We start from the raw sequence: 25346 nt of genomic DNA on the forward strand, positions 1-25346 counted from the left end.
ATTTCTGCTGCTGTTTAAATAACTTTCAAAATAAACTGACATTGCCTAGAGTGAATTAATGTTGTTGAATTAACTTATGCAACCCTTATCAAAAATCATCAGTTACTGGACCTCTATAACAAGGCTTCTTAAATAATTTCCACTTGCAACCACTCTTGCCCAAGAAATGTGACCCCAAGTATATAGGTATATAAAATAAGTTTAAAAATCAAATTATAATGATCATCAATCAACATTTGTAAGGCTTGCTAAACAGGCTGATTTTCTTTTTTGTAGAGCAGAAGCATTTTCTGCAGAGTCCACTGTAAACACTGCATGTTGTTACTAACAGATTTGTGTAAATGAGTGGCTTAAGAAACCTTTTAGTGTTGGCAAATTGTTCAGGACCGCAACATCGAGCAAAGGGGATCCACTCTGGGGTCAGGACCCACAGTTTATGAGTGTTCTTTAGTACAATATGTATTTCCTGGTGTAAATAATGATTCCTCACTTAAAACTCTAAATATTTTCCATCATTTTATGATTCAGACTACAAAATATTCAGCTGCAGTGCTCCATACACATGCTAGTGAATAAGTTCAATTTCAGATTAGTGACTTCTAGGTTAATGTGACCCATATATTTGCTAAAAAAGAAAAAAATCATAAAAATGTAGTGAAGAGATCAAAAGTGGAAAACAATAAAATGAAAGCTTCACATACAATTATAGGGTGGTGCATTTTTTGTGAAAAGCACCATGCATGAATTTGGTGATCTACTTCTGCAAATATTCAACTTTTAGGTGAGTCAGGTGCTTCTGTGGACACGAGAACTCCTGGAACTGTGGAGAATTCTTATATTTCAGCAATTGGTCAGACTTTTACACAGATAGTTAAGGGTTATTTAGAGAAAAAAATATATCTGAGAGGTGTGGCGTGAGCAAGTCTTGTAGTATGTCTAATGTTACAGTAAATTTCCTTCACTTCTTATTTGCAGTACTGTTCGAATATGGGATTATACCCAGGATGCCTGTATAAATGTTCTTAGTGGACATAAAGCACCGGTACGAGGATTGCTGTGGAATACAGAAATACCTTACTTATTAATATCAGGCAGCTGGGATTATACAATAAAAGTATGGGATACAAGAGATGGAACATGTCTGGACACAGTATATGATCATGGTGCAGATGTCTATGGTAGTATATTTAAATGTTTGATACTACACATTTTTGTTAGATTTCACAAATCTGAAAAGTGCATTGAATATTTGAAAGTGAATATTGAAATGTCTTGTTTCTAGGATTAACTTGTCACCCAAGTCGTCCATTCACCATGGCCTCTTGTTCTCGAGATTCGACTGTGAGACTTTGGTCTTTGACACCTCTAATAAATCCTCTCCAGCTAAATATCTTGGCAGACAGATCATGGGATGAGATTATTGGAAACACTGGTAAGTGGCTGGCTTGCACGCTTAAGCAGACATTATTTATTTATTTATTTATTTATTTATTTGCAGTATTTATATTCTGCCCTTCTCACCCTGCAGGGGACTCAGGGCGGATTACAATGTACATATACATAGCAAACATTCAATGCCATAGACATACAACATATATAGACAGACACAGAGAGGCTATTTAACATTCCATCTTTTCATGAGGGTATTCTGGCCACCAGGGGAGCTGTCACTTCACTGTCCATATTTGACACTGATTAAGTACTTCCTCATTCTGCATGCTTGCTGGACATTTTTATGCCATCATAAATTAGCCTCCCCGCATAAGCGGTACCTAAATTTCCTACTTGACAGATGCAACTGTCTTTTGGGCTGCAAAGGTTGACAGCAAGCTACAGAAATTGGTCGGAAGCTCAGTCCGACCTGGGCTGGCTTCAAACTCATGACCTTTTGGTCAGTAGTGATCTTAATGCAGCTGACTCCCAGCAAGTCCCGGTCCATTAGAGATAAAAAAAAAAAAGGTTCCTTCATTTCCATAGAACACTTTGCCATCTGTTGCTTTTCCATATTCATGAACAATTTGTGGAGTATCTTTGTTTTGTGTGGTGTAGGGACTTTTTAGGGAAATGGTCCACACCAGCAGAATCACTGCATACTGGTGGATAACCAGCCTAATGATGAGGTTAGCCTTTTCCAGCTTCATGCCATCCAGAAGAGTTACCAATCGTCACCATCTGTCATGCTTGCTGGGACTAGTGGTTGTATGCAAAGGATCTGAAATGCACCACTTTAAGGAAAGATTGAGATGAACTTTGGCTTATATAGGTTTCCCAGAATGTGTAGTTCTGAAGTGTACCTTTGTATTATTCTTATAGCTTTTCAATTTGTATTAAGTTCTGTAACTGTTGGTTTTTACTAGATCGGGCAATTGAAATTGGTGCTCCTCCCTTGCTATGTGGCAAAGTATCCAGGGATATTAAACAAGAAGTGGACAAACTGTCGGGTAACCCTCGAGGGAGAAAACTGAGATGGCTTTCAGAATGTGTGTCAGTGAGTATGAAATGCTACACATAATGTCCATAGATGATGTTTGTCATTGCTTTCCTCAGAAACTGAGAGAGTATGACTTTCCTAAGATCACCCAGTGAATTTCCATGCCTGAACAAGGATTCAAACCCTTGTCTCCCAGAGCTATAGGCCGTTACTGAAACCTCTACACCACACTAGCTCTCTGCTTATCTGTCTACTGTAACTCCTGACCATTTAACCCTCTTTTGCTTCCTTAACTCTTTCTTTGAAATCTTTGACATACATCCCGGCTCATGTTTTGGTATAAAACAAGTATTAAATACAACACAAGCAGGTTCTTTCCACCTTATCCCCATTTATTTGTCCTTATTTTGTTGTCCCTCTTGTGATTTTAAGTTCTCCGGTTCCTCTGAAAAGGGACATTTCACGGTGGTCAGAGATGGGTACATTCATGGTTTTGAAAATAGTAACAACATCAGTGTATATATAGGAGGATGCAAGAACAGTCCAGAATGGATTTTGTTAAAATTCTGGATTCAATATTAGCTCATTTACTTTTGAAATGACCTGCTTTTACTTTTTATCTGGTTGAAAAACAACTGTTTTTGGAAGTGTAATTCTAACACAAATTATTTTTCCAGCCCCCAGGAGGCAGTAAGAACTTGTGGGATCTAGTAGCTGTAATAAAAGGCCAAGATGATAGCATGCTTCCACAGAATTACTGCAAAGGAATTATGCACATGAAACATCTGATTAGATTTAGAATGGTAAGCTAAGCGTGCAAATTGATTGCCTTGTGTATTGCTACAGTTTTCCAAGTTTTAAAAGAAATCAGGCAAAATGCTGGCTATGAATAAGAGCTGTAGTGTTAGCAAGAACATATGCATGTTACACTTGTAAAAATACACACATGGAAATAACCCCTTAAGTTATCACCTGCCCATTGTGTAAGACACTTGTCCTTGATTCCGTTTATTTGTGATAGTGGATGTCTTTAGGCTAAGTGAGTGCAGATTTGCCTGTTTAGTCTGTGTCTCATGCAGATAAACAGCTTTGCACTCACAGAGCCTCTCCTCACACCGAAGTTACACAGGACCTTCACACAGTAGCTTTTTGCACACAGCAGCCTTCATACTGGAGCCTCCTCTTACACAAACTTCTCACACCAGGCCTACTCACACTGAGGCCTTTCTCCCACTGAGGTGAACAAGCACTGAGGTTTACCTCTCACTGAGGCCTCTCTAACACCAAGACTTCTTCATACTAAGAGTAACTTACACTGGGGCATACTAAGCTACAGGCACACCTGCTTATATTGAACTGCAGCATTTGCTGAGTCATTGCATCCATTTAACCCTTTCTGTGCTTGACTCACATTTTTGTAGTTAAAAATACCTAGTTAATTGTTAATATTTCTGACAAGTGCTACTGTAATGGTCAAGGTAAATATTTCATTGTAGTTAATGCAAGATATGCAAAAGATTGTTCTACCATCTGTCAGGAGCTTCTCCTGTGTACACTCCATTGCAACAGATAGGAGACGAGAAGGAGACTTCACCATCCTGCCATGCATCATATTCCACTGTCAAACAGCTCTTATCATCATGAAGTTCTTCTTAATGTATAGGTGTAATATCTTTTCCCAAAATTTGAATCTATTATCTCACGTCCTAATTTCTGGAGCAGCAGAGAACAAGCTTGCTCCCCCCTCAAGGTGATCTCCTTTAAAATATTTAAACAGGGTTATCATGTTTCCTCTCAACCTTCTCTTCTCTAAGCTAAACATATCCAGCTCTCTCAACCGCTTCTCATAAGGCTTGTCTTCCATACCTTTGAGCATTTTGGTTGCCCTCCTCTAGACATGTTCTAGCTTTTCTTCTCTCTTGAGAATACAAAATCCTGCTAGGGATCATGGGTGGAGGCAAATGTAAACTTTACACACAGAGAAAAGAGGAATCCTAGTTTGATTAGACAATTGTGCCTCCATTTTCTGCTTAACAAATTGCGATGGATTTTTTTTTTCATGTCAGGAGCGACTTGAGAAACTGCAAGTCACTTCTGGTGTGAGAGAATTGGTCATCTGCAAGGACGTTGCCCAGGGGACGCCCCGATGTTTTGATGTTTTACCATCCTTGTGGGAGGCTTCTCTCATGCCCCCACATGGGGAACTGGAGCTGACAGAGGGAGCTCATCCATGCTATTCCCAGATTCGAACATGCGATTTGCCGGTTTTCAGTCCTGCCAGCACAAGGGTTTAACTCATTGAGCCACCAGGGGCTCCTTTTTGGAATAGATAGATAGATAGATAGATAGATAGATAGATTGATTGATAGATAGATAGATAGATAGATAGATAGATAGATAGATAGATAGATAGATGTTGACAGTGCTTCAGCAGTACTGCTAGAGATTGGGGACATTTTGTCCAAAATGTATTTCGTTTTACTAAAAACTTATCGTGTTTTTGTTTTTTTTTCTTTCAGTCCAAAGCCCAAGAACTTACCATTGTGAAGATGTCTAAGTTTGGAGGTGGCATTGGTGCACCTAGTAAGGAGGAGAGGCTGAAAGAAGCAGCAGAGATACATCTCAGACTAGGGCAAATTCAGAGATACTGTGAACTGATGGTGGAACTTGGAGAGGTAAACTTACTGCATGGTCAAAGCGATTCAGTTGAGGAGAAGTAAGATAGTATCACCCCAGCCACTTCCCTGGCTTTTGTGTTTTTCACATTGGATTTACACTTTATTAGGGAGACAGACATAGGAGTCATAATTTGATATAGTGGCAGAGGAAGTCTTAGGGGAAAACGTATAAAGCAGGCGGGTAGAAAAAAAGGGCTAAACATTGCTTCCAGTTTGTTGATTCTTCTGTAATGCCATCTCTTCCCTGTCCTATGTTATTGTTGACTAGAAATTTTGCTTTGAAAGTTAGCATGTAACTCCTCTCTTGCAATCTCTGGAAAAAAAGTATTATTTTACAGCTGATGCATTTCAAACATGCGTCTTTTTGAAGCAAACACAGAATTGCTCTGTAATTCTGTTCTGAGGTGTGACAAAAAGTATTTGGCTTTTTTACCCACCTCATTTTTCAGGAATTGTTCATCTTTAAATAGGACTTGAAAGAGCCAATTCGTTAGCTATGTTCCTAAAAATTGAAGAGAATATTACAGATCAGACCTGTTTTCAAAGCTATTCATTAGCTGAACTTTTGTTTTGAGATAAACATAATAATGTGGAAAAACATATTCTGTATTTTAGTGGGACAAAGCCCTTTCAGTTGCACCAGGAGTATCTATGACATACTGGAAGAAGTTAATGCAGAGGTAAGGTGGAAAGCAACTCTGTCCTCTGTGTTGTCAAAGGCTTTCATGGCCAGAACCACTGGGTTGCTGTGAGTTTTCCAGGCTGTATAGCCACGTTCCAGAAACATTGTCTCCTGACATTTTGCCCACATCTATGGCAAGCATCCTCAGAGGTTGTGAGGTCTGTTAGAAGCTAGGCAAGTGAAGTTTATATATCTGTGCCATGTCCACGGTGGGAGAAAAATCTCTTGTCTGTTTGAGGCAAGTGTGAATATTGCCTGGGGGAATCCTTTGTTGAGAGGTATTAGCTGGCCCCGATTTATTCCTGTCTGGAATTCCCTTTTTTTTAGTGTTCTTCTTTATTTATTGTCCTGATTTTGGAGGGTTTTTTTTTTATAATGGTAGTCAGATTTTGTTCATTTTCATGGTTTCCTCCTTTCTGATGAAATTGTCCACATGCTCGTGGATTTCAATAGGTTTTCTGGATGTTCCAGAAGGTTTTCGAGAATGATTGTGTTACTGATGTTAATTGTAATGAATTTTTTACCTGTGTTAAATGTTTTTAATGTTTAAATTATTTTTGTACTGTTGTGGGCATCGAATTGTGCCATTTTGTAAACCACCATGAGTCGCCCTTGGGCTGAGAATGGTGGTAGAGAAGCATAGTAAATAAATAAATAAATAATAGTCCCCAGGCCCTGAATTTACTGACCGAAAGGTTGGTGGTTCAAATCTGGGGAGCGGAATGAGCTCCCGCTGTTAGGCCCAGTTTCTGCCAACCTATCAGCCTGAAAACATACAAATGTGAGTAAATCAATAGGTACTGCTTCTGCGGGAAGGTAGGAACACTCCATACAGTCATGCCGGCCACATGACCTTGGAGGTGTCTATAGACAATTCCGGCTTTTTGGCTTAGAAATGGAGATTAGCCCCACCCCCCAGAGTTGGACATGACAAGACTTAATGTTAGGGGAAATCTTTACCTTTACCTTTTATTTTATTAGACTCTGCATTTTATTTTCATTTATGCAAATACCTCTGGCATGACAATGTGGTATTAAATTTGTCCTACCCTTCCCCCCCCCCCCCAAAAAAAAAAAAACAACAACCAACAACAACATTGTTTGGAGGGAGATTTCTATGAATCAGGAAGCTGGTTTATTGTAACTGGCTTTATGAATGTTGAATATGGTTGGACATGATATGGAAACATAATTGCAGTGAAACTAAATAGCTAAGATATATATATTTGTTTCAATTTTGATTAGGAGGGCTGATCAGTTAATTCAAGAAGAAAACGATGATGTTATTCCCTACTGCATAGCAACTGGTGATGTGAAGAAACTTGTCACATTTTTTACTTCAAGAGGACAACTTCAAGAAGCTCTTCTAGTTGCACAGGTACCATTGTATGTGCTTATTATTCATCTGTAAATAATGGTGCATTTTACAATGTAGTAAAAACAATTTATCAAAAAGGTTGAGTAGATGGCAAGGGGCAGAAGAACCTAGCAGAAGTTTGAATATTAACTGATATATTTTAGCACAAACTTCTTAAAGTTCCTTGAGCAATTTGACTTATTTCTTCTGATGTTGTAAGTTCTAAAGCTACTTCTTAGAGAAGAATGATCTGGGATTTGTTGGCCAAGAATCTGATTTAATTCTCTGCATTTTAGAATAAAACTTTTAAAAACTCACTATTAATGTTTTAAGTGCTTGGTTATTCTGCACATTCTTCCTCACTGAGAGGTAAATAATTTGTTCTTTGCTTTGTTCATATCTCTGTCTTTTCTTTTAATCAAGGGCAGAAAAATCTTGAACATCTTTGTATTATTAAATTTTATATATCCAAATTTGATAAATTTTGTCCACTTACAGCTTTATTTATTTATTTCCTGTATTTTCACCCTGCTCTATCTCAACCCCGAAGGGGATTCAGAGTGGCTTCCAAATTGGCAATAATTCAATATATATTTTTATATGCATCAATACATATAGAAATAATAAGCTGAAATTGATACTGACCCTGTTTTCTGCTACACTAGTGTGGCTGCTTCAAATTTAAGTCTTAAAGTAAATTTAGGTTTGATGTTTTTAACTACCGTATATACTCGAGTATAAGCCAACCCGAATATAAGCCAAGGCACTTAATTTTACCACAAAAAGGTGGGAAAAGGTATTGATTCGAGTATAAGCCGAGGGAGGGAAATGCTGAAGCTATGAGTAAATTTCAGAATAAAAGATACCAATAAAACTACATTAATGGAGGCATCAGTAGGCTAAATGTTTTGGAATATTTACATGAAACTGTAATTTAAGATAAGACTGTCCACCTCTGATTAAACCGTTATTGTAACCTTCTTCAATGTAAATGTGCTTATGTATCCTTCCAATAATAATAGAGTTGAATAATAAATGTAATAAAATAATAATAGAATAAAAATGGAAATGTAATAGTAACAACAATAATAGAGTAAAATAAAAAATGTAATAATTATAATAACCAGAGCAAAATAATAAAAGTAATAAAAATAAGGAACCCTCGATGGTGCAGCGGGTTAAACCACTGAGCTGCTGAACTTTCTGACAAAAAGGTCATCGGTTTGAATCCGGGGAGTGGGGACAGTTCCCACTGTTAACCCCAGCTTCTGCCAACCTAGCAGTTCAAAAACATGCAAATGTGAGTAGATTTGCATGTTACCTTCTGCGGTAAGGTAACGTTGCTCTGTGCAATCATGTCAGCCACATGACTTAGGAGGCGTCTACGGACAACGTCACTTCTTTGGCATAGAAATGGAGATGAGCACCACCCCCCATTAACTAGACTTGATGTCAAGGGGAAATCATTACCTTAACTAATAATAATAATAATAATAATAATAATAATAGAGTAAAATAATGTAAATGTAATAATAACAGTAATAAACAGAGTTAAAATAATAGACATCATAATTATAAATAGACTAAAATAATCAATGTAATAATAATAATAATAGAGTAAAATAATGTAAATTTAATTCAATAATAATTTAATAATAATAATAATAATAATAATTAGAGTAAAATAATAGATAATTTTGACTTAAGTATAAGCCAAGGGGGCCTTTTTCTGCCTAAAATAAGGGATGAAAAACTTGGCTTATATATACAATATGTATGTATGTGCCTTCATGAATTTTAAAGTGTTTTACAATCAGGACTATTGAAATGGTTTTGCCGGTTCCTTCTGAAAATCGGCCTATAGCACCTAATATTCGTGATTTTCAATCCAAGTACTAACCACAACTAACCCTGCTTGTATTGTAAGATCAGATGGGATCTGATGCCCTTATGTCATTTAAGCCCTGTTTTAAGCCTCCCTTCCTTTAGTAATATGGTAGGAGGGAGTATGTTGCTTTGGGTTGATGTTCTTTTAATATTTATAGGCAGCATGTGAAGGAAATATGCAAATGTTCCAGTGTTCTGCACCGAATGGTTCAGCACATTTTGAAGGAAGCACCATGGAAGATTACAATGAGTGAGTCATGCTGAAAGATTATATCTTTTATAGTCTGTTTTCACAAATTGAAAAATTAGTGTAGTGGCGTTCATGGTTATTTTGAAATGAAGTGTGATGCTTTCTGCTGAAACTTAAAAGCTGCTCTTTTGCATTTTTGCAAGTTCTGCCTAATTTAAATATTGCACATACACAAAACAGCTAGTTCTCTTCACATAAATATATCTTCTTTTGGACTTCAAAAGTTGTTGCAACTTTGCAGGTTTCATGAATCAGTACAGACCACAGAGAGCCCGCAACAATCTCAGTTCGATTACTCTATGTAACACAATTTTTGTTCCTGGGTTATAAATCATTTCCTAATTTGTTCTGTCATAAAAACATGGGGAAAGTAGAATATTTTGGTATAGTTTCTCAATGAATATATCATAGAGTCTCAACTAATTTAACATAGTTTGTGGCATCCACAAAAACAAAGATTCTTGAGTATAACAGCAACTTTCAAAGTAAGTACCACATAGTTAAACAGGAAATAATATTTTCAAACCAGGAACGGATTTTTTTTTCAAATTTTGTTACATAATGTTAATTATGTGGTTGTTTCTATGAGTTGCCTGTAGACTTATGGTGACTCCAAGAATTTCATCATGTTTTCTTAAGCAAGGAATATTCAGAGATGGGTTTGCTAGTTTCTTCCTCTGAAATGTGGCCTCCAGCACCTGTATTCCTTGGTGGTCTTCCATTCCACTACTAATCAAGGCTGATTCTGCTTAGCTTCCAAGATCAGATAGGATCTAATGTCTGTAAGGTATTTAGGAAAACAGACTTAACCTCCAGACAGTTCTATTTCCTGTATAAGTGAGATTTTTTTGGACAGCAAAAGTCATTAGAGGAATAAAAATGTGATGTGGCTTCCAACACTTTCATTTGTTATTGTTAATCAATAATGCATAAAATGTGAGAAGAGAGTTCCCACAATCTCCAAATTGTTTGGGGATGAAGAGCCAATGAGCCAAATCCCAGACCTACACGCTGTTTCTTCTTATCTCCCTTTGATTAAAACCTGTTGTCAAGATGGAGTGAGATGCAGGGATTGATTTTTTTATTGAGTGCTTTAACATAAATGAAGAGAGTGGAGCCTCTAATTAAAAAGGGAAGGGAATCAAGGGAATTATTCAAGTGAGATACGGTTTGAAAACAACGCAAGCAATTTAGTTTATATATAGCCCGAATGGAACAACTATCAAAGCAGGTTCACAGAACTGAAGAACTAACAGCACAGATTCTCCTGGATGTCCATAGTAAAAATCAATGCACCTTTATTGTTTGTAGGTGTAGGGCTTGCAGAGGAAATGAATGGCAAGTTCCAAAATCATTTGAATCAAGAGTTGACAGGGTGCTCCCCAATGCTTCCTCTTCATCCTGGAAAGAAATGATGAGTGGAGTGCTGCAAGGTTCTGTCCTGGGCCCGGTTATGTTCAACATCTTTATTAATGACTTAGATGAAGGGTTAGAAGGTATGACCATCACATTTACAGGCAACACCAAATTGGGAGAGATAGCCAATACTCCAAAAGACAGGAGCAGAATTCATAACGATCTTAACAGATTATAGAGATGGACCAAAATTAACAAAATGAAGTTCAATAGTGACAAATTCAAGATACTCCACTTAGACAGAAAAATGAAATGCAGATATATAGAATGGGGGACATGTGGCTCGAGGGCAGTACATGTGAAAAAGATCTTGGAGTCCTCATAGACAACAAGTTAAACATGAGCCAACAATGTCATGTGGCGGCAAAAAAAGGGATTTTGGCCTACATCTATAGGATTATAGTGTCTAGATCCAGGGAAGGCATGCTACTCCTCTATCCTGCATTGGTCAGACCGCATCTGGAATACTGTGTCCAATCTGGACACTACAATTGAAGGGAGATGTTGACAAGCTGGAATGTGTCCAGAGTAGGGTGACTAAAATGATGATGATATGATCAGTCCCTTGTATTATAGGGTCTGGAGAACAAGTCCTATAAGGAGCTGCTTAAAGAACTGGGCATGTTTAGCCTGCAGAAGAGAAAGTTGAGAGGAGACATGAGAGCCATGTATAAATATGTGAGGGGAAGTCATAAGGAGGAGGGAGCAAGCTTGTTTTCTGCTGCCCTGGAGACTAGGACGTGGAGCAGTGGCTTCAAACTACAGGAAAGGAGATTCCACCTGAACATGAGGAAGAACTTCCTGACTGTGAGAGCTGTTCAGCAGTGGAACTCTCCACCCTGGAGTGTGGTCGAGGCTCCTTTTTTGGAGTCTTTTTAAACAGAGGATGGCCATCTGTCCGGGGTGCTTTGAATGCAATTTTCCTGCTTCTTGGCAGGGGGTTGGACTGGATGGCCCACGAATCCTCTTTCAACTTTATGATTATTTGATTCTATTTGGTATGAACCTCATGTTGGATAGATGTTGACTGCCTCAATCCTTCCATCAGAAGGAAGAGAGATGAGAAATGGGCATTCTTCTGCCATTCATAAACTATGTTGTGCTACGGATTTAGCAGAAACTGGGAGCCATATAACAAGATCATCATAAGGAAACTGGGTAGCCACTCATGATAGGTCCACAAAATTTTGTTTAAGACTGTTCTCTACATTAAATTATTCAAAATGTTATTAATTAATAGCTTCCGACATCATTCAAAACTTATTTCTTTATAGGATCCTACATAAGGTCAGTAAAGAACTTGCTGAGTCGTATTTTCAAGATGGCTACGCGGTGCTGGCTGCTTGTTGCCATTTAGCTGTTGAAAATATTGAGGTAAATACCTTATACAGATTATGTAAAAATAAGATAGTTTACCATGTTGGAATATCCTGAATGTGAAGAAATATACGTGAGGCTGAAAAAAACACATGAACAGAGTGTGGAAATAAATGTTGTACCATATGGCTGGCTCTCTTTTTAGAAGCCCTCCCCAGAGAGGAAAAGTCATTTATGGATCTACCTCTTATGGTGGATACCAGAACTTGCAAGCAGTTAATATTTCCAAGACTGCAGATAAAAACAAGATGTTCAGATTTCTATAAATGAGTGGATCTACTTTATACATGCTTTATATATTAAAGGGGAGATAGAAATGAAGTAACTATCCATTCTAGAGTAAGTAGCATGTGTTATAATCAATTTGGCATCTTTAAAAACTCAGGATTTCTTCTATTGTTGTTTGGAATAAATATTAAATCCTGCCTTTTTATCTTAAGCAAGTCACATTATGAAATAAACTTCCCATTTCACTCTGATGTTTCCAGAAACTCGGTATCTCCCCCCCTCCCCATTATTTTTGTGGGTTGCAAATTGTCTTCAATAACTCAGATTTTCCACTTTGAACTGGATTATATGGCAGTGTAGACTCATATAATCCAGATCAAAGCAGATAATGTGAAATATCTGCTTTGATCATCTGCATTATATGACAGTGGAGAGGGGCCTCATTGACCACAAAGATCAGATTATACTATTTTTGTTCCTGTGTTATAAATGTTATTTCCTAATTGGCTCTCTATCATTAAAAACATGGAAAAAGTGTATTGAACTGCCAAAACTTTGTTTTTGCAGCACATTTTGCTATAGTTTTTTCAATGAATAACTCATAAGAGTCTCAACCAATCTAACACAGTTTGTGACAGCCATAAAAACAAAGTTTTTAGAGTATAACAACTACTTTCAAATTAAGTACCGTACAATTAAACAGGAAATAACACTTTCAAACTAGGAACATATTTTTTTCAAATTTTGTTACATTGTGTTGTTGCTTATTAACAGAGCTGAATTCATAAATCACAAGAAGTCACATTTTTAGAGAACACATCATGTTTTGTCATGTTTTGCAAACCTATCTCTCCTAGCATGTTGTGAGTTATTAAGCAGCCCAACAACAAGCTGCAATCTGTATCCGTGATTCCTTGTTACAAACTCTGGCTTGTTTAAAGCATAGCTTGTCATGATATCCAGATTTCTACATAGCTTATTCCTGGTTTATTTTCACACTTGGAAATCCTAAATTTGGAACTAGGAAAGGGGGAAGTAAAGAAACACACCAAAATGGAGAAGTCAACCTATGTTTTGGTTGGTAGGTCTTCCATGCAATTCATGGTGTTAGTGAGAAACTATTTAAGACAGATCATAGCTTTTTCTGATGTACAGACATTCCCTTTGAGTCTGATTCCATAATGCACATTTCTGTTGCACCTTAAAGTAGCCTTTGAAAATAAATGTTGACATGCTGGTCTCATTGAATCCTTGAAGTGCTTCTAATGCTTAATGATATGATTTTCTTATTGAGCAAGCTTGCCATGGCATACCTGATTCGTGGAAACGAACTGGAGTTGGCAGTCAGCGTGGGTACTGTCTTAGGAGAATGTGCAGCCCAAGCAACACATTATGCACTAGAGTTACTAGCAAGAAAATGTATGAGTATAACAACATGGTAAGAATGACTTACTCCAAAGAATTTTCTCATTAACAAGCCATGCACATTTTTTATAGATCAAGACTTTGGATATCCAAAACCCAGCTTTTGTTTTTAAAAACGTTTTCATTCACACACACACAAAAACAATCAAAATTTGAACGTCATCTCCAGGAACATGTTTAGCATAATACGAATACAGCTGTCTTTATAGAGTTGAAGTTTTTTTCTCTCTCTCCGTCTCATCAAATAAAAAGCCCGGTGTCCATGCTCTGATTGGCTGAGAATGGACACAAGCGGCGACTACAATTCTTGCAGTATGTCTTTGAAAAAATAATTCTAAAAAATCAGTAGATTTGTGAATTGTTTTGAAACTTGGCGGGCCTGCAGTTGCAAATGGGGTCTACAGCTGAGCTAGGTTTCATGCAGATAGGCCTTAAAATGGCTGAGGATTGAGCCTTTAAAGTTTCCCATTGTAGCCAATGGGCCGAATCTGCCAAATGAAAACAGAAACACTCCTCCCCTTTCAAGTAACTTTCCAGTAAATGAAATGAGGGGTCAGATGAAAACGGACCTGGAACCGGAACCGGAAATGGCATGGCTTTTGACCCGAATGCACATTCTTATATCCTGAACTAAATGGGCTGCTTTCTAGCTTGTGGTTTCTTACTTTCTTTTCTACATTGTGTCCATTTGCCAACCAAATCAAGGAAAGCTTTCTCAGAGAAAACTATTTCACTATGTTTCCGTGCTCTTATTAACGCCTATACTCTTCTAAAGTCCCCTCCAACCCACAGGAGCAAATTTGGGGCAGAGGAGAGAAAGAGGGAATTTGCCCAAAACTACTATGTTAGTCTAGAGGGGAGGGGGCATTGATTGAATACCACATTTCAGAATCATATACTGATATCTAATCTAAATAAAGTTTTCATTTTCCAAAATCCAATTGACTTCTCATGGTAGTGTGTCAAAGCTGTATTTTCGCAATGTTTTTAATTTGTATTTTTACTGCATGTTTTCATCCTCCACCTTTTGCCAATTCCATTGTATATGTTAATATCTGAATGCAATGTTGGTTTGTTACAATTTAAATATCTTTGTTTTAGCTTTCCATCACCTGGATACAGGTATTTGCTTGTTTCTAGAGAGATTCTAACCAACCCTTTGTGAAAATGTCCCTTGTGTTTAGATTTATTTATTTATTTGTCATGTCAGGGCAACCAGTCAATTGTATTAAATTTCTAACAGAACAAAACAAACAAACAAAAAGACAAAACACAAAATTTGCAAGTTTGGTAGTTGATTAAATGTCCTTTGACCAGTATCTGGCTACTTGGAGTGCTTCTGATGTTACTGCAAGAAGGTCCTCCATTGTGCATGTGGCAGGGCTCAGGTTGCATTGCAGCAGGTGGTCAGTGGTTTGCTCTTCTCCACACTCACATGTCGTGGATTCCACTTTGTGGCCCCATTTCTTGAGGTTGGCTCTGCATCTCGTGGTGCCAGAGCGCAGTCTGTTCAGCGCCTTCCAAGTTGCCCAGTCTTCGTTTAGATTAAAAAGAAGATTCAGTGCCTTGTCTTGATGTTTCTCATAGAGGAAAATATATTTTCAATATATGTAAAAATGATAAGATCTAAGAGCAGAATGTTCATCTATGAAATACATCCAATTCCTGTGTGCTTCTATGAAGCATAAGTCTGAAATGTCATAGCTTTATCCTAATAATTCAACAAGCAAATGGCTATGGCATACAAAAAACTCACATTATGCTGAACTTGTAGCAGAATTAATATTAGCATTGGACATTGGGGCATACGGATTCTTGTTCTTGTGTGCCTTCAAGTTGTTTACGACTTTCGGAGACCTTAAGGGGACAAATAAACATTTTGGCACCCATTCATCCAAGTGTATGGTCCTTTTATAAAACAAATTAGTGAAATTTTTTGAAATTATTGACTTTGACCAGGGACTATTCTCCAACATTAGTACTAAAAGGGATGAGGCTGGTCAGCTCTGTGGAAAGGAGTGAAAATAAAATAAAATAAAGATGAAGGAGCTTCACGGACCAGATTTTTGTCCTCCCAGCCCACTGCTGGACCGTGGCCCACAGGTTGAGAACCACTGATAGAACTATCAGGTTGAGAACCACTGATAGAAAAATATTTGTAAGCATAGGAGAATACCTTATGAGATTTTTTAAAAAAAATTAATACATTTATTAGTAGTTGTTTGTATTTAAATTTGACAAAGAATGCTTTCACTTTTGAAAAGTAAAATGACCTCTATATGCAAATTTCTACTTTATGATTTAAGTAACACACTACAATCTGAGGGACTAAGCAGTATTGCAGTGGTCTCATTTAAGGCCAAAACTGACAGTTCTTTATATTGCAAATGATGGCAACCCCATTCACTTTTATAAGGTTTTCTTAGGTACGAAATAAAAGTTGTTGCCAGGTCCTTCTTCTAAAATAGTGGTTCTCAACCTGTGGTCCACAGACCACCAGTAGTCCACAAGAACGAAAATATGGGCCGCGGTCTCACCGTTACTACACCATTGCAACACCCTGTGGACCAAAACCATTTCTTCATGACCATGCACCCATGGCAAGTAGGCAAGAGAAAGCCATTAGGGATAGTTTCTTGGGTCTTGTACTCTACTTTTTGTATTTTTTTCGGTCTCAACCCCTTCCTCTTCTTTTTCTTTTACACGAGCATTAACAAAATCCATGGATAATAACACAGCCCAACAAAAAAAATCCGGGTGTCTTTATTTTTAGGCCTATTCCTGGGGTTATTTGAGGTACTGATTCAGAAAATTGCATTGGATACATCAGCTCTAGATTATTACATACGGTTTTCAGTGGGCGAGCAGATGGTGACTACTGGATGGCATATGTTCTGTATCAGAAACTAGAGCTGGTGTGATCTACCCAATCCAGTTTTCCGAATCAGCACCCCAAATAACCAAACCAAATCTAAAGTTGACCAAAAACTGATTTGTAACCCTTTATTTTATTATTTATTTATTTCAAATATTTGTACCCCACCCTTCTCTACCCCTGAAGGGTGACTCAGGGCAGCTTACAGCCAGCAACAATTCGATGCCACATATATACAACAGATAAAACAACAGTTACATAATAAGTAAGCATTACATTCAATTAAAATCATTTAAAATAGTACTAATGTTGGAGAGTGGCCTCTAGTCAAAGTGGTCCTTGGTCAAAATGGTCCCTGGTCAAAGAGGCCCCTGGTCAAAAAAAGGTTGCGAACCACTGCTCTAAAATGTAGCTTGCAGTTTTTGGTATTTACGGGCAATTTCCCATCCAAGGCTAACCAGGTTGGCTACTTAGTTTCCAAGATCAAACAAGAACTGGTCACTTTAGGGTATTTGGCCATCTTTAGACCTAACCAAAATCCAACCCGGATACATAGACCTTCAAATTAAATGGTCTCAGCTCAGCTCATTGAGCCTGGATTTGCTCTTTGTATGTCAGATAAGAGTGAATGCTTCAGATTCAGTCAGAGTTCTGTGTTGTGCCCACATTTACAGAATGGTGGGTTTCTATAGATACAGCTAATGAAAACAAAGTATGATGAAACCATCATTCCAGAGTTTTCATTAGTTGACTAACTTTAAGTACAACAAAAAAAATCACATTGATTCTAGTTTAGATATATCCTGGATCTATAGTTTATTCCAAATAAGTTTTTATTTTACTATTTAGTGAGAAGATGGAGAATTATGCCAGTCTAGGGCTCAGGGCAGCTCATTCCTCATCACCTAAGCCTAACACAGGACTTGTGAGGATTTCTTACTTCTAGGTTGTGTAATCATCTGAATTGGATGTGTATGGTGCATGTAGTAGTTACATTAACAACTCTCTTCTTTCACTCCTCAGTATTTAAATGTGTTTAAGTTGTTGTCAGTGTAGTTGTTTTGTGTCTTCCGTAGTCAAAAAAGAAAGAAAGTAAAACTAGGCAATCCTAACTCTGTAATTTCTTCCTTGCTTATATAAGTTGGGTGAAATGTGAGTTGTCTCTGTTGTTTTGCAGGGATTTAGCAGCAGATCTTCTCATGATGATTCCCAATAATGAACTACAGTTAGTAAAGCTTTGCGCTTTCTATCCTGGATGTACAGCAGAGATAAATGATCTACATGAAAAGGTACACTTGAAAGGCCAATTATCTTTTAACCCCCTACGATTATTTGTTCAGCATAGTATTTAGTTTAATTTCTAGTTTATTGTAAGATATTACAGAGACATTTCACTGTTCATGTTTATAAGTGGGAATTACAAAACATATTCCCTTTCTTTAAAAGTCACAATTCGACAATGTTTTGCCTCGGGATTTGATTCTGCACAGATCACTATGTGTACAAGACCACACGGATTACTTCACTGGGATTGCCAATAATATTTAGAATGAAAAAGCTCTACATGGATGGTTATTAGGCATAACTGAGTTGTTGAATGGTGGCCTCGCAAAGTAAGGAAGCGGCCCTTTCCCAGATTTAAGGGAGATGTATACTTAGACCAGATCTATATTTCCCTATATCCCTTTTTGGAAAGGCATGACCTTTTAGAGATCATAACCTTTTGGAAAACTAGGAATCACCATAGTCTTTTGGAAGTGTGACTCTTTTGAAGGTTAATTGGCATTCACACTGTTTGGAATAATCATAACCTTTTTGTAAAGTATGATCTTCCTGAGAAGAGTTAAATACTCGTTTGGGTGAATCTTCTCCTTAGTGGTAAATATCCACTAGTATCTATGCAAGGCAAATTAGGCTTCTTAGTTGTTAGACTGATATACCTGGTTATTTCTCTGAACTATTAGGAACAAAGATATTCCAATGGCCAAAATACACGTATATAGCAGATCTTCAGAAGTGTTGTTTCAGTTGCCGCTCAAAAAATCTACTCTCCCATAAAATATATTGCTTTTAAATCGTTCTCTCAAGAGACCAAAATGAGTAGTCTTCGTTAAGAGTAACATTGTTGATTTACTTACAAACATCATGTATTCAGCATATTTATAAACTGTGCTGACTTCTAAACAACTGCTTCTGATGCAAACTGACTTCTAAAATGGAGTCTCAATCTGAATAGTCCCTGATCTGGACACATTGTCTGCAGTTACTCCCACAACTTCAAACAACATAAAGTTAAGGGGAAACTGCAAATCAATATATAAACACACAATACAGTAAGCAGTCACAATTATATACATAACAACTTGTATAAGAGGCTTGTAGAAGGTTTCTATCTGCAACACCAGATTTCAGGGAGATGTTTACTTAGGCTGCATCTATACTGCCTTATATCCCATGATCTGATCCCAGATTATTTTCTTATCCTAGACTATCTGGCACTGTGGATTTATAATTCAGTTCAAAGCAGATAACCTGGGATCAGATCCTGGGATATAGAGCAGTGTAGATCCAATCTTAGTTGGGCATTAGACTCAAGTAAATATGGGTAGATAATATAGAGATGAAGTGCTGAAGATGCAAAAAGAATTTAATAATAATAATAATAATAATAATAATAATAATAATAATTTATTTCTAACGTGTCCTCTCTCCCCATAATGTATTCCTTTGTATTGTTTACAAGCATGCATCTATGTCCTCATGCTGTGCTGCTGGGTAGGAAAGAAGACTTCTTTATGTTTGGGCATTTTATCCATTCTTAAGCACATCACTCAAGCATTTTCTCTACAAATAATTCTGTCAATGCAATTGTTTCTTTGTATGTGTTTTATCTTTCAGTGCAGCTTACCAGATGTTGAAGAATGTATGCAATTAGCAGAGGCAGCTCAAATGGAAGGAAATGCATTTGAGTCAATAAAATACTTTTTGTTAACTATAGAGCCAGAAAAAGCACTTCCTATAGGCATTCAGTATGTCAAAGGTAAGCTAGATGAATGAAGCTGCTGAATGAAAATACTCATACGTTTCACTCCTTTGTCCTTCACTTTATTTAATTCCTTTCCCCCAATTTGTATTCTGTAGAACACATCAGCAGTTCAAACTGGACTCTGGACTCAGTCTGGCCATTTCTTGATATTTTGAGCTATATACGCACGGAAAAATTACTGCTTCATAAATGTAGTGAGTAAGTATGTTTCATGTTTACGTTTTAACAATTGATACTTAGCTTCTTGCTTCATACACTTAATATTTCTGCATTTGGATGCTCCACATCACCCTTCGCTGTCTTTTCTTTAGAGCACACATTCACTAGCCACCAGATAATTTGGCATTATTCTAGGAATCCCTGGTGGCACAGTGGGTTAAACCCTCGTGCCGGAAGAACTGGAGAACGTCAGGTTGCAGTTTTGAATCTGGGGAGAACACGTATGCGCTCCCAATGTCAGCTCCAGCTCCCCCATGTGGGGATATGAAAGAAGCCTCCCAAAAGGATGATAAAACATCAAAAAAAATATCCAGGCATCTCCTGGGCAACATCCTAGCAGACGGCCAATTCTCTCACACCAGAAGCGATTTGCAGTTTCTCAAGTCACTCCTGACACGGAAAAAAAAACCCATTATTCTTACATCTTTCTTTCCCTATCTTAGGCAGAAACCTCTTCTGTCTGCCAAACTGAACTATTATATTTATCAGCGGGTTAAATCGCTGAACTTGCTGAAGTTGGTTTGAGATTCGAATCTGGGGAGTAGGATGAGCTCCCGCTTTTAGGCCCAGCTTCTGCCAACCTAGCAGTTCAAAAACATGGAAATGTGAGTAGACTTGCATGTTACCTTCTGCGGGAAGGTAACAATGTTCCATGCAGTCACGTTGACCACATGACCTTGGAGGTGTCTACGGACAACACCGGCTCTTTGGCTTAGAAATGGATATGAGCATCACCCCTCAGATTTGGACACAACTAGACTTAAGGTCAAGGGGAAACCTTTACCTTTACCTAACTGACTGAAAATAAAACTGTATAATAGTGATCCTAGCATTTCTGTCCTCACTAGAGTTGCCTTGCCCTTAGTGTTGCTGGTGAAGATAGTTTTATCATACTAAGTTTTATTTTACCAAGAATATAAGAGAGGTTTCCAGGGTATAGTTTTCCATTATTTCAGGTTATGTGTGCTTTATTGCTCCTTTTTTAAAAAAATATTTAATACTTGTTTTTTTTGTTTGCTTTATAAATCTTTTTTTTTTTTGAACTTTTAAAGCTGAAAAACACCATAGGAGTGTGGAAAATAAATTAGTATGTGTCATGTTCATGCATGATGACTGAGTAAAATAAGAAACACTTTTTATTTGAATGCTATTCTATTTTCAGGTTTCGAAATGAGTTGTTAATACTATGTGGTTACATTGGTGCTTTACTGGCTATAAGAAGACAATACTGTAGCATTGTACCAGCACTTTATGAATATACCAGGTAACAGCTTTGATTCCAGCAATAACTGTATACCCAGTTTTTTTGTGTTTTTTCTTTATTATGATTTGTAGTTTCCTCTTCTCAGAGCTTGGAAGTAATTTGCAAGTAATGGTCTTTTAGTCTTTAAAGTGCTCCAAGTTCTTTTCTTTTGGTGCAAAAGACTCTGTTTCTGGAAGTGGTTGGTTTAAGGTAGATTTATTTTATGCAGATGGACTGTGTAAGATGCTAAGGAGATGTTCTGAATTTGGTATGAGGGATGTCATCATACATGCAGAGCCTAATTGAAGATGGTTCAGACTTTCATGGGGAGCATTACAACCATAGTACTGTCCAATGTTTAATATTTGCTTGCCCAAAGAAGATCACATTGGGCTGCTATAAGTTTTCCGGGCTGTATGGACATGTTCCAGAAGTATTCTCTCCTAATGTTTCACCCACATCTATGGCAGGCATCCTCAGAAGTTGTGAGGTCTAGAAACTAGGCAAGTGAGGTTTATGTATCTGTGGAATGTCCAGGGTGGGAGAAAGAACTCTTGTCTGCTTGAGGCAGGTGTGAATGTTGCAATTCTCCATCTTGATTAGCGTTGAATGGCCTTGCTGCTTCAAAGGATGGCTGCTACCTGCCCAGGGGAATCCTTTATTGGGAGGTGTTAGCTGGCCCTGATTGATTCTTTTCTAGAATTACCCTGTTTTTTTAGTGTTGCTTTTTATTTACTGTCCCAATTTTAGAGTTTTTTTAAATACTGGCAGCCAGATTTTGTTCATTTTCAGTTTTTCCTCCTTTCTGTTGAAATTGTCCACATGCTTGTGGATTTCATTGTCTTCTCTGTGTAGTCTGACATGGTGGTTGTTAAGAGTGGTCCAGTAATTCTGTGTTCTCAAATAATATGCTATGACACAGCTAATCAAGGTGGCCAATTGCAACATTTATATCTGCCTCAAGCAGACAAGAGTTCTTTCTCCCTCCCTGGGCATTCCACAAATATAAAAACATCACTTGTCTAGTTTGCAACAGAACTCACAACCTCTGAGGATGCCTGCCGTAGATGTGGGTGAAACATCAGGACAGAATGCTTCTGGAACATGCCCATACAGCCCGGAAAACTCACAGCAACCCAGTGATTCTGGCCATGAAAGCCTTCGACAACACATTGAATGAAGATCACATTATACAGTTTAATACTGGAATTCCTGTGAGTCATTTTTGAACACTTTGTTCAAAATGTTTACCACTGAATACATACGAAGTTGTTTGCTACAATGAGCCTTTGGTATCTGCCAAGGAACCATGCTACTAGCAGTAGGTGTTTATCTTTTAAAGTCTCATGTAGGAATAAGAGCATAGTCTAATATGGATAGATAGGCCATTTTTTGAATGCTGATGATTGTCATAGTTGTGCAGAGGCTCTCTTGTGCTGTTAATGCTTTGTCAAAACATTGCAGTGTGGAAGTGGGAGGAAGCACATGAAGCAGCATGGCTTCTTATTTCTTTTAGCATGTCTTTATATATTTTACACATCTGCCTGTTGTAGCTCAGCAAGTAGCATAGGATTTTTCTGATGTTTCAGAGGATGAGAAGATGGAAAGGTTTCACAGTGAGGAGTTTGAGAGTGATCAGAGAGAATTGCAGATAGATGAGAGCGATGGTTTGGATTCCTGTGCTCGTTCCCAGTTCCAGTTCCCTTGTGAAAAGACCATGGGCCGATGGGGAGTTTTCTGGGGAAACTATATTAGGTCTGAGAAGGCAAGGAGTGAAAAATAGACAAACGAGATATTCTCAGAGAATCCAAGATAAGACCTTGAAGTCCCAGGGTATGTGGCATGCTCTCATGGGCACCTGGACAGTGGTTTGGGCTTCAAGCTTCTCAGAGGAGACAACATTGCCATAAAGGATGGCTTTCCTGTCTCTGCTCTCAAGTTCATGATTCAGATTTCCTGTTCTGGTTCAGACCTTTGTTCCTTGGAGAGTTTGCCTTGGAAAAAGTCCCTGTTATGTTTGTTTTGTTTATGGATTTATGTTTGAAGTACTGCTGTGGATTTTGGTTCTCTTGACTCTATGTACTTTGTCATTTTTGGATTACTGCTTTTTTGTATTTTCTATTCTACAGACCCTTTTAGAAATGCCCCCTTTTCCCGCTTTTTACCTGCTTTCATTAATAAACCTTTTTAGATAGTACTACTGGACTCTGGTGTGGTGCGGGTGAAAAGGTGTTTCAGTGCTAGAGTGCAACACTGCCTAGGATGAGAAAGCAATGCATAATATTTGTGCTCAGTTTTTAAAAAACAATTCAAGGGAATGGTTATTCATTGAATCATTCACATCAAGCAGTTGTATAGAACTGTAATGCATGCCATGCGCTTTCAAAACCTCTATTACACTGCATTCTTTTCCAGCCAGCTTTTAAAAAGACGGGAGGTGTGTGTACCCCTGAAGATTGAACAACTTTCTGAGGAACTAGATGCTTGGAGAGCCTGTACTCAATCACTAAGCAAGTAGGTGTTCAATGATCCTGAGTGAACCTTAGTTGATTGATTGATTGACTGTATTTGTATACTGCCCTTCTCATCTCTCAGGTGACTAAATATCTTTGAATATCTGATCTTTTACCTTTGGTAGAAAAAAAAACTACCAGGAATTGTGTTTAGATCAGTAGTTCTCAACCTGTGGTCCACAAGAACAAAAATATGGTCCGCAGCCTCACCATTACTACACAGTTGCCTCGAAATCAAGTATTGAGAGCAACTGCTCTCGGAAAAACCTCTTATAGCACCAAGGCAACAGGGATGTCAGGAGGGGAGAGGCTGACTACCCACAAAAGATTGCTACTACCACATTAGCTCTAGATTATTAAATACGGTTTTCTGTGGTCGAACAGATGGCGACTACTGGATGGTATATGTTCTGTATCAAAAACTAGAGCTGATGTGGTCTAACCAATGCAGTTTTCTGAATCAGTACTTCCAATAACCAAATAGAATCTAAAGTTGACCAAAAACTGATTCATAACCCTTTTGGTACTAATGTTGGAGAGTAGTCCCTGGTCAAGTGGTTCCTGGTCAAAAAAAGTTTGGGAATCACTGGTTTAGATTCTATGTGTTACAATCTTCAATTAGCATTACAACCAATCTGTATTTTTCTCCTAGATCTTCTGATGAATGTCCACATACACCTCCATCTGAGTTACAACAAGAGGTTTATGAAACACTGCTCTCACGAATAAAAGAAGAACCTCTGAAAGTCAAAATAGGGCCAGATTATGTAACTGGCTCTAACCTTCCCAGTCATTCAGATGTTCATATCTCTTGCTTGACAGGATTAAGGATACAGGTATTGATGATAGAACTGGATGAGGTGCCCTGTTTGAGATCTTTGCAAATGCAAACTCTTTGATCATAGCTTGTAAATAAGAAAGCAGAAGGCTGCTCACACATTTGAGTTTCCCCACTCAGTTCTTGCCACTGCACACACCTGCATCTCCTAAAATGTATATAAGCCTCATTTTTTTCAGATTCACCTCCGCTTTCCCTTCCCCATTAACTTATTTCTCATGTAACTCTCTCACTGAATCTCAAGTAAGCCTTGCGATGAAGAGAGGGTGACCAATTGAACAAGCAGTTTTGCATTCACTTTAACGTTTGCTACAACCCAATGTTGTAAGTTATTATCAAACCTATTTTAGTTTTGTGGCTTGAAAAAATCCAAGACTGCAATTCTAAAATTACTTTTCTTTGAATTAAGTTTCACTGAGCTCAGTGGGATTTACTTTTAAGCAAAGTAAGCAAACATGCTTCGCGGAATATTGCACTTCTCACTGTTTGTCATCCTTGTATCATTCTTGCAGAGCTTAAGCAGTGAAAAAGTAGGGTCAACAAAAACAATATGGTATCAACAATAACATAATAATAATAATAATAATAATAATAATAATCAACTTCATTTGTATCCTGCCCTATCTCCCCATGAGGACTCAGGTCGGCTTCCAAAATAGTAACAGGCAAACATTCAATGCTTATCCAAACAATGCAGGGCAGGGATAGATATAGATCTATAATTAACTATATTAATTTTACATATGCATTTTCCCTGAAACATTTGCAAATCCTCTCTCTATATATGTGCATTTCCCTCCTGCAATATTTAGAAGCCTTATATATCTATATTCATATATATCTATCTAGACATCTCTGTATTATATCTATTTAGAATTTGC

At 37.7% G+C, this 25346-nt stretch overlaps 1 protein-coding gene across 4 annotated transcripts in view; it reads left to right on the plus strand.

Annotated features, from left to right (window-relative positions):
• Window positions 1–25346, plus strand: part of WDR17 (WD repeat domain 17) — a 71027-nt gene that overhangs the window by 43578 nt on the left and 2103 nt on the right. The window contains exons 13-29 of one of the 4 annotated variants that reach the window (XM_067468724.1): window positions 976–1178; window positions 1283–1432; window positions 2358–2488; window positions 3109–3234; window positions 4951–5106; window positions 5725–5789; window positions 7037–7169; window positions 9194–9285; window positions 11976–12075; window positions 13605–13744; window positions 14833–14853; window positions 17784–17895; window positions 19505–19646; window positions 19748–19850; window positions 21034–21135; window positions 23530–23628; window positions 24280–24463. In XM_067468724.1, coding sequence (XP_067324825.1) covers window positions 976–1178; window positions 1283–1432; window positions 2358–2488; window positions 3109–3234; window positions 4951–5106; window positions 5725–5789; window positions 7037–7169; window positions 9194–9285; window positions 11976–12075; window positions 13605–13744; window positions 14833–14853; window positions 17784–17895; window positions 19505–19646; window positions 19748–19850; window positions 21034–21135; window positions 23530–23628; window positions 24280–24463 — 2059 coding nt within the window. Of the gene's footprint in view, window positions 1–975; window positions 1179–1282; window positions 1433–2357; window positions 2489–3108; window positions 3235–4950; window positions 5107–5724; window positions 5790–7036; window positions 7170–9193; window positions 9286–11975; window positions 12076–13604; window positions 13745–14832; window positions 14854–17783; window positions 17896–19504; window positions 19647–19747; window positions 19851–21033; window positions 21136–23529; window positions 23629–24279; window positions 24464–25346 lie in introns of those variants that run through there. The other 3 variants (XM_067468725.1, XM_067468726.1, XM_067468727.1) reach the window with 3 other exon arrangements.

Source organism: Anolis sagrei, chromosome 5 (genome assembly GCF_037176765.1).
Source record: "Anolis sagrei isolate rAnoSag1 chromosome 5, rAnoSag1.mat, whole genome shotgun sequence".
Taxonomy (NCBI): domain Eukaryota; kingdom Metazoa; phylum Chordata; class Lepidosauria; order Squamata; family Dactyloidae; genus Anolis; species Anolis sagrei.